The 8,857-nt window shown below is 66.5% G+C and overlaps 1 protein-coding gene across 2 annotated transcripts; it reads left to right on the top strand.

The window, feature by feature from the left end:
* Positions 1-319: 319 nt before the first annotated feature.
* Positions 320-8,857, top strand: HDGF (heparin binding growth factor). 2 transcript variants are annotated; one of them, XM_038161866.1, is made up of 7 exons: positions 320-786; positions 3,911-4,000; positions 6,354-6,430; positions 6,518-6,656; positions 6,747-6,923; positions 8,257-8,447; positions 8,557-8,857. In XM_038161866.1, exons 1-7 carry the CDS (start codon positions 700-702, stop codon positions 8,561-8,563), a joined length of 768 nt encoding a protein of 255 aa, XP_038017794.1. In that variant the 5' UTR covers positions 320-699; the 3' UTR covers positions 8,564-8,857. The 2 variants fall into 2 exon arrangements, with proteins under 2 accessions (XP_038017794.1, XP_038017795.1); XM_038161867.1 differs by lacking the exon at positions 3,911-4,000 and having other exon boundaries at positions 325-786.

Genomic DNA, 8,857 nt, shown 5'->3' with positions numbered 1-8,857 from the left:
TTTCTCGTGTTTTTCACACCCCTTTTGTGCCGTTTCCCACTCCTTTCGCACGGCTTCCCGCCCTTTCCCCCCGTTTCCCACCCATTCTCCCCGCTCTCACACCCCGCTCCCAGCCCGAGCCCGTGTCCCTGCTGTCGCTCCTGGTGACACGCCACATTTTGGGTTTTTTTTTTTTTTTTTTTTTTTTTTTTTTTTTTGGGGGGTGTCGGGAGCGCGCACGGCGCGGTGGGCGGGCGGCGCGGGTGCGCGCCCAGGCAGCGCCCGCGAGCTCCGAGCGCATCCACCGGCAGCGGGAGGAGGAGGAGGAGGAGGAGGAGGAGGAAGGGGAAGGGTGGCTGGGGGGTGGGTGGGGGGGGGTTGGCGGAGGGAGGGAGCAATTGAATTTCAAACACAAACAAGCGCATGGGGCTCGGGCCCTCCGCCGCCGCGCCGCGCCGCCGCTGACCCCCCGCCCGGGGGGCAGAGCCGCCGCCGCCTCCGCGCCTCCCCTTTCGGATTTGGGAGGGTGGTTTTGTTTTTTTTTTTTTTGTTGTTGTTGTCGGGTTTTTTTTGTTGTTTTTATTTTCGGCTAATCCCTGCCTCGCCGGGTTTTGCCTCCCAAACTTCACCCGTAACCCCCCTCCTCCCCTCCCCCCACCCCCCCCCCCTCCCCCCCCCCCCCGCCCGCTCCCCCGGTCCCGGGAGGAGCCGCCAGCCAAGATGTCCCGGTCCAACCGGCAGAAGGAATACAAATGCGGGGACCTGGTTTTCGCCAAGATGAAGGGCTACCCGCACTGGCCTGCCCGGGTAAGGAGCTGGGCAGGGGCTGGGGAGGGGGCGATGGGACCCCCGGTGCCCCCCCGGTGCTCTCGCCGGTGCTCCCCGTTGCATAACGCGGGCGGCCCAGGTGCCCCGGCGGATGGGGGAGGGGGCACCGGCGTCGGGCTGCCCCGGTGGAGCGGGGGGTGTGTCCGCACGGGGGTCAGGCTGCGGTGCCCCCCCGGTCCCCTTCCCACCGGGGCCGGGGTCCAACTTTGCCGGCTCCTTATGTAAGGCCGGGCCCGGCGGACTCGGGGGGTGCTCGGTACCGAGGCTCGGCGAGGCGCTTTCGGGACATTTCCTTGGGTTTAGGGGGGGTTTCATGTGTCGGGAACCGCGTCCCGAGCCCCTTTTTTGTGCTGTTTTATTCATTTCTGTCCCGGCGGGGGCGGGTGGGGGGGTCACGGGTGGAGACCGCGTGGCTTCTGGCACCGCGTGGGAGCGGGGACCCCCCCTTCCCGTGCCGGCGGCGGAGCACGAGGCCGGGCCAGCCCGGGGCGACCCCTCCTCGCCGGGGTGACCCCCCTGGCCCCGGTCCCGGGGGTCCCTGCTGCACGTGGGGAGCTCCGTGCCGCCCTTCCCGCTCAGTGCGGGTCCCCCTGCGCTTCACTGATGATTTTTGGGGCCCGGGGGGGGGGGATTTCAACCAAACGGGCAGGTCCCCGAGGGTGTCCCCCGGCTCTCTCGGTGGCCTTACCCCTCGCCACGGCCGCCAGAGAGGCGGCGGCGCTCGCCGGGAGTTCGGCTTTAGAAAATCGATAGAATTATTGAGGACTTAGGACGGGGGGGAAGGGGGGGCCGTGCATACGGGGACGGAGAGGGGGGATCCAGGCCCCACCATGTGCCGGTGTCCCCCGGAGGGTCCCGGGTGTCCCTTGGGGGGGTCTGTGCCATGAGCCCGGGACCCCCGGCATGAGCCCAGAGCCGCCGGGGCCCGTGGGCAGCTCTGGCGGCGCAGCTCGGCGCTGCTGGTTATTTTTAAGCGGTTGATGATGCAGTTTAAAATTTCCTTGGAGTGTTCCCCCCCACACACACACGCTCACACGCTCCCCTCCCGGCCTCGCCGCGAAGGGCACTGGGGGCTGCCTGCAAACCCCAAAATTGGGCGGAAAAAGGGAGGATTGGGGCGACGGGCTTTAAAGGCCGAGGATCCCCCCCGGTCCCCCCCATCGCCTCCTCCTTCCCCTCCCGGATTTGAATAACTTTTGTTTGGTTTGTCGGCTTCTGGCGGGGAGGCCGGGAGGGGGTTGGGAGCCGCTCGGATTTGGCACCGGCCTCCCAACGCGCATTTGAAAGCGGCTTTGCGAGGAGGAGCCACAGGGATCCCTGGGAGCCCGGCTTCCACCGCCGCCTGCTCGCCCGGCACCGCTCCCCTCGGGGGCTCAAAGCTGCCCCCCGGCCCCGGCAGTGCCCCCCGGCCCCGGCACAGCTCCCCTCGGGGGCTCAAAGCTGCCCCGGGGCCCCAGCAGTGCCCCCCAGCCCCTGGGCTGCTCCCCTGGCCCCAGCGCTGCCCCCCGGCCCCAGCAGTGCCCCCCGGCCCCTGGGCTGCTCTCCTGGCCCCTGGGCTGGTGCCCCAATGTCGTGGTTTGAGAGGAAGTGAGTTTTTGGGAGGTGGTGGTTTGGGTGGTTGTTTGGGTGTCCAAACCATGACCCCCAGGCCCCAGCAGTGCCCCCCGGCCCCTGGGCTGCTCCCCCGGTCCCAGCAGTGCCCAGCTGCCCCCCAGCCCCTGGGCTGCTCCCCTGGCCCCAGCACAGCTCCCCTCGGGGGCACAGCGCTGCCCCCCGGCCCCAGCAGTGCCCCCCCGGCCCCTGGGCTGCTCCCCCGGCCCCAGCAGTGCCCAGAGCTGCCCCTGGCCCCAGCACAGCTCCCCTCGGGGGCTCAGCGCTGCCCCCCGGCCCCTGGGCTGCTCCCCCGGCCCCAGCGCTGCCCCCCGGCCCCAGCGCTGCCCGCCCCTCGCAGGGGTCCCGCAGGGCCGGGCTGATGCCGCTCGGGGCTCGCAAAGCCTCGTGTCGGGCTCAGCTCCCGAATTAGCGCCAGCCCCGCTCGGGTTTCACACCCTGCTCGTCTCCCGGCGCCTGCTCTGGCCGGCACCATCATTTTGGGGTGCTGGGGCAGGCGGGGAATGGTTTCCCCGCTCTGGAGCAGGAGGTTGGGGGTGCTGTGGGTCGGGGGGTTTGGAGCGCAGCCCTCCCCGCCGTGACTAATCAGGCAGGGCTCGCCCGTGACTAATCAGGTGCTGTGATGAAACCTTACCCGGCCACGCGTGGCGTTTGCTGCGATATTTGTTTCCAGCCAGGTGTGGCTGGAGCTGAGAGATAGGGGAAGAAATGGAGGGGGGGAAGGGTCGTTCCCCTGACCCGTTCCCTGGGGATGGCACCTGGCACCGTTCCCCAAGAGCAGCAGCTCAGTGGGAGCCTCTCCCCGAGAGGGGCAGCGTTAAACAGAGGGGAAACTGAGGCACGAGAGCGGGGAGATGAGGCGCTGGCAGCTGGAGGATGATGCTTGCCTCCTTTTTCCCCTCACCCCTTCTCTGCAGGGTCCCTTATGCCAGACCCTCGTTGGTCGGTGCTTCCCTGCCGGATCTGCAGCCCCTCTTCCCTCCAGAGCTCTGGGACAGCACGGGAGCGCAGCAGGGGATGAGGCAGCAGCACCACACGGGATCCTGGCACCTCTGACGTCCCCCTGGCACCACTGACATCCCCCCCGGCACCTCTGACATCCCCCCGGCGCCTCTGACATCCCCCCCCGCACCTCTGACATCCCCCCGGCGCCTCTGACATCCCCCCGGCGCCTCTGACATCCCCCCTGGCACCACTGACATCCCCCTGGCACCTCTGACATCCCCTTCCTGAGCCTCTCCCGTTCCCATGGGCTCAGGCTCCCGCTGGCCGTTCCCTCTGGATCCCACTCCGGGTGTTTGGTGCCTGGTGCTGGGACGGGGCCCAGTGGTGGCCCCAGAGCTGAGGAGAGCCCTGGGGACACCCATGGGACTTCAGGGGTGCCACAGGACCCCCACCCGGCGCGTGTGCCCCCCGCAGCCACGTGCTTCGCTGACCGTGCGTGACCCTCACGAGTTAATTCCGTTAATTAATTAATTCCTCTCCCCGACAGCCAAGTCCTTGCTGCCGGCCCTGTCCTGCAGCGGGGAAACTGAGGCAGGGCAGGCTGCACCCAGCCGTGCTCCGTGGAGCCGTGGCAAAGGTGAGGAGCAGAGGCTGGGGGCAGAGTCCAGAGCGGGGGTACGTGCCCGTCCCTCCCCTGCCACGCTCCAGAGCTTCCCCTCCCGGGGCACCTTCCCAGCCCGTGTCCAGCCCCTGGGTGCAGCTCCCTGGGCCAGGCCGGGCTGTGACACCGGTGCCATTCGCAGGGGCTGGCGCGGGGACAGAGATGGGCACCGTGGACTTTACCCTGGCTCCAGGATGGACAGGGACGGACAAACAGACGCGGGCCGTGACAGTGCCTGGCACTCTGGGCAGCCCGGGGTTTTTGGGTGGGTTTGCACTGGCTGCACTATCGGTGTCCCCAGCGGGGTGCCACCCTCCTGCCCCGTGTCCCCCGGGCCCCGCCTGGCCCTGCAGATAGAGCCACCGCATCCCCTGGCGCTGCAGCAGGGGCTGATAAAGGGCCGGGGCTGGCGGGGAGTCCCACTGCCAGGGGGGTCCCAGCTGTCCCCGTGGAGCCCCTCGGTTCGTGGGCTGGGGACACGGTGACACATCGCTGGAGCTGCTGCCAGTGCTGCCTTTCCTCGGGGAAGGAGATTTGGAAACTCTTGCCGGGGGATCTCCGTCAGGCTCGTGGCGCTGCCAGGGGCTGTGGGGTCCCTGTGGGGTCCCTGTCCAGGCCTGGCAGGGGAGGATCTGGGTTTCTGTCCTTGCCTGGGGGGCCCTGGGGCTGGTGGGGCCTTTGGCACATTGTCCCAGCGGTGACCTGCAGGAACGTGGCCTGGGGGGAGCACCATCCCCGGCTGGGCTGGGCTGGGCTGGTGGCCGCCCCTCTGAGTCACATCATCCCCTCCTCCACCTTCGGTGCCACGCAGGGATGGAGCTGCTGCTCCCGGCTGCCACCACGGGCCAGGGTCCCGCTGGGGACTGCTGCGAGGGCCAGGCTGGCCTGTGGGACTGTCCCTGCTCCTGGAATGTCCCCCGGTGGCCTTGGGGCGTGACAGCCCCAAGGGAGCACTTCCCCGATCCTGAAACACCCCCTGGGTCCTGATGCAGGACCCGGGTGCCCCAAAACGCGTTTGGGCAGTGGGGATGGCACGAGGGCACATCCCAGCCGGGAGTGGGACATCACACCAACCCTCCACCACATCCCGGTGCCCCTGCCAGTGCCCCATGGCCTCGGCATGCCCCGGGGCCGTGCCAGCATTGCCCCTCAGCACTGGCACAAGTGTTACTCTGTCCCCAGCTCTGTGAAGGAAATGGGGACAAACTCTCGGCCGGGTCCGCCCTGTCACAGCACCCCGGCGCTGCTGGCTGGGGAAACTGAGGCTGGGCAAGCCGTGGGGGTCACGGTGACTGAGGGAAGGCTGTGCCGTGAGTCAGCAGAGCGCTGGGAGCGGGACCTGGCATCCCGGCCGTCCCCGCTGGCACCTTCCAGCCCGGTGACGGTGACGTGCTGGCGCCTGCCCCGAGACCCCCACCCGCATCCTCCTTCAGCTCCTTCCACCTCCCCTGGAGGTTTTCTCGGGGAATTTATGGCTGCTGGCTGCAGGGGGGGGTTATTTTTAGATGCTATAAAAAGCAGCCGGAGTTGCTTTCGCTCCCTTCCCTTGGCGCCTCGGGATTATTCACGCTCGGTGGAGCAGCACCTGCCTGCGGGCTTGGCACCGGCTGCTGCCTGACCCCAGAGCCCTCGCCAGGCTGTCCCCTTGTCTGGTGACCCCCTCCTGGCCACGGTGTCCCCCCAGTCCCCGTTCCTGGCCCAGGCTGGGGGCGATGCCTGTGGCGCCGCCGGCAGCGCCTGAATTTGCTGAGCGTGTCTGAGCTGGTCCAGAGCAGAGCTTAAGGGGGAAGGGGGTGGCAGGAGGGGAGCCCCCTCTGGTGTGGGGGCACAAGCGTTTGTTCTGCTGAGCCCTTCCTGCCAGCCCTGTCCCCAGACACAGCCCCTGTGTCCCCCGGGGGGGCACGAGGGGCTGGTAAAGGGCTGGGGCTGGCAGGAAGGGGCCGGGGGTCTCAGCTGGGGGGATTCCTGAGGAGTTTGCCTTTCCTGAGCTGTGCCCACGCTGGAGGGGCTTGGGGTTGTCCCGGGGTCTGAGGAGCTGTGGCACCACTGGCCTGACTTCCCTGAGTGTGTCTGAGCTGGTCTGGACAAGAGCTTAAGGGGGGAGAGGGTGGGAGCAGGGGAGCCCTGCTGGCCCCACACCACCGGGCACCCCTTGTTCTGCTGGGCCCTTCCTGCCAGCGCTGCCTCCAGACTGTGGGGGGATTCCCAAGGAATTTGCCTTTCCCGAGCTGTGCCCATCAGCAGGACGCTGCAGGGGGGATGTGCTGGGGTCTGAGGAGCCCCAGGGGTCTGTGCCCTCTCCTCTCACCCTGTCCTTCGTGTCACACAGATCGATGAGATGCCAGAAGCTGCAGTCAAATCCTCCTCCAATAAATACCAAGTCTTCTTCTTCGGGACCCACGAAACGTGAGTGGGAGCTGGGGCTTGCGGTGGCTTCGGGAGAGGTGAGATGCCCCCTGCTCCCACCCCTCACCGTTTTCCCCCCCGGCACAGGGCATTCCTGGGGCCCAAAGACCTCTTCCCCTACGAGGAGTGCAAGGAGAAGTTTGGAAAACCCAACAAGCGGAAAGGGTTCAGCGAAGGTTTGTGGGAGATCGAGAACAACCCCACGGTCAAAGCCTCCGGTTACCAGGTGGGTCACGAGCTTGGGGGGGCTCCATCCCAGCTCCCCCCGCCGTTCCTCCTTCCTGGGAGCCCCCCGTGAACCCCTCGGTGCCCACAGCCCACCCAGAAGAAGAGCTGCCCCGAGGCGGCCGAGCGGGAGCCGGAGGGGGACGGGGAGAAGAAGGGCAATGCCGAGGGCAGCAGCGACGAGGAGGGGAAGCTGGTGATCGACGAGCAGTCCAAGGAGAAGAACGAGAAGGGAGCCAGCAAGAGGAAAGCTGAGGATGCTCTGGAGGTACCGGCAGGGGTGGGCAGGGCTGGGGATGCTGGGGACAGGGATGGGGTGTTTGGGACAGGGATGGGGTGCTGGGGACAGGGATGGGGTGCTGGGGACAGGGATGGGGGTGTTGGGGACAGGGCTGGGGGTGTTGGGGACAGGGGCTGGAGATGTTTGGGACAGGGGATGTTTGGGGATGGGCATGTTTCTGACGGGGGATAGGGATGTTTGGGGGCAGGCGTTGTGGATGTTGGGGACAAGGGGATAGGCAAGGGGATGGGGATGTTTGGGACAGGGATGAGGGTGTTGGGGACAGGGGATGGGGATGCTGGGGACAGGGATGGGGTGTTGGGGACAGGGATGGGGTGCTGGGGACAGGGCTGGGAGTGTTGGGGACAGGGATGGGGATGTTTGGGACAGGGGATGGGGTGTTGGGGACAGGGATGGGGGTGTTGGGGACAGGGCTGGGGATGTTGGGGACAGGGCTGGGCGTGTTGGGGACAGGGGAGGGGGTCTTGGGGACAGGGATGGGGATGTTGGGAACAGGGATGGGGATGTTCAGGACAGGGAATGGGGGTGTTGGGAACAGATGTTGGGGACGGGATGGGGATGTTTGGGACAGGGATGGGGTGTTGGGAACAGGGAATGGGGGTGTTGGGAACAGATGTTGGGGACAGGGGATGGGGATGTTCAGGGATGGGGGTGTTGGGGACGGGATGGGGATGTTTGTTGGGGACAGGGGCTGGCGTTGTTGGGGACAGGGGCTGGGGGTGTTGGGGACAGGGATGGGGATGTTTGGGACAGGGGATGGGGATGTTTGGGACAGGGATGGGGGTGTTGGGAACAGGGATGGGGATGTTTGGGACAGGGGAGGGGATGTTTGGGACAGGGATGGGGGGATGTTTGGGATGTTGACGGGGATAGGGACAGGGGATGGGGATGTTTGGGACAGGGATGGGGGTGTTGGGGACAGGGGAACAGGGGAGGGGGTGTTGGGAACAGGATGGGGATATTTGGGACGGGATGTTGGGGACAGGGAATGGGGGTGTTGGGAACAGATGTTGGGGACAGGAGATGGGGATGTTCAGGGATGGGGGTGTTGGGGACAGGATGGGGATGTTTGTTTGGGAGAGGGGCTGGCGTTGTTGGGGACAGGGGCTGGGGGTGTTTGAGACAGAGGTTGGAGATGTTGGGGACAGGGTATGAAGATGTTTGGAACAGGGGATGTTGGGGACAGGAGACAGGGGCTGGGGATGTTGGGGACAGGGCATGTTGGGGACAGGGGCTGGGGATGTTGGGGACAGGGAATGTTGGGGACAGGGGCTGGGCTGACCTGAGCTGCCCCTCCCAGGACTCCCCCAAACGCCCCAAGGATGCAGAGGGGCAGGAAGGGGACAAGAAGGTGGCCAACGAAGAGGCCCCCAAGGAGGAGCCCAGAGCCAACCCAGGAGAAGGGGACAAGAACAGCGACGCCGCCGACACACCGGCCAGCAACGAGGCCAAGCAGGAGGGCAAGGAGGAGCTCAGAGACCACAAGGAGAGGTGAGGGGGGTGCTGTGAGCCCTGTCCCCGCAGCCTCCGGGTTTTGGGGGCACCCCTGGCACCGCAGGGGTCTGACAGGAGCCTGGTTGTGTTCTTGGCCCCCCCGCAGCCTGTAGTGGCTTCCCTGGCGAGCTGATCCTCCCCCCCGGGTGCTGCCCCACGCCGGCTCGTCGCGTCCGGAGCTCCGGATGAGAGAAACCACCCCGACCAGGAAATTTCCAAAAGAAAACAACAAAAAAAAAACCTACAGAAAAAAAAAAAAGAAAAAAAAAAAAAGAGAGGAATGCAGAGCAGCCCGGTACTGCCCCCGAGCGCTCCGTGCCTGCCCTGCCCTGGGCACGCTTGGTCTTGGCGATTCCTCGGGGCTGAGCTGTTGATTTGAAATAAAAGCGAATCTTGCCTTTTTAAAA

This window comes from Motacilla alba, chromosome 25, assembly GCF_015832195.1.
Source record: "Motacilla alba alba isolate MOTALB_02 chromosome 25, Motacilla_alba_V1.0_pri, whole genome shotgun sequence".
Classification (NCBI taxonomy): domain Eukaryota; kingdom Metazoa; phylum Chordata; class Aves; order Passeriformes; family Motacillidae; genus Motacilla; species Motacilla alba.
This window is presented reverse-complemented; position numbering and strand designations above follow the sequence as displayed.

Bases quoted from the DNA above. Each gene is read 5' to 3' on its own strand.
- HDGF (XM_038161866.1), top strand. From the start codon at position 700: ATGTCCCGGTCCAACCGGCAGAAGGAATACAAATGCGGGGACCTGGTT. The intron at 6,657-6,746 runs GTGGGTCACGAG...CGGTGCCCACAG, and splicing joins TCAAAGCCTCCGGTTACCAG to CCCACCCAGAAGAAGAGCTG. The intron at 6,924-8,256 runs GTACCGGCAGGG...TGCCCCTCCCAG, and splicing joins AAGCTGAGGATGCTCTGGAG to GACTCCCCCAAACGCCCCAA.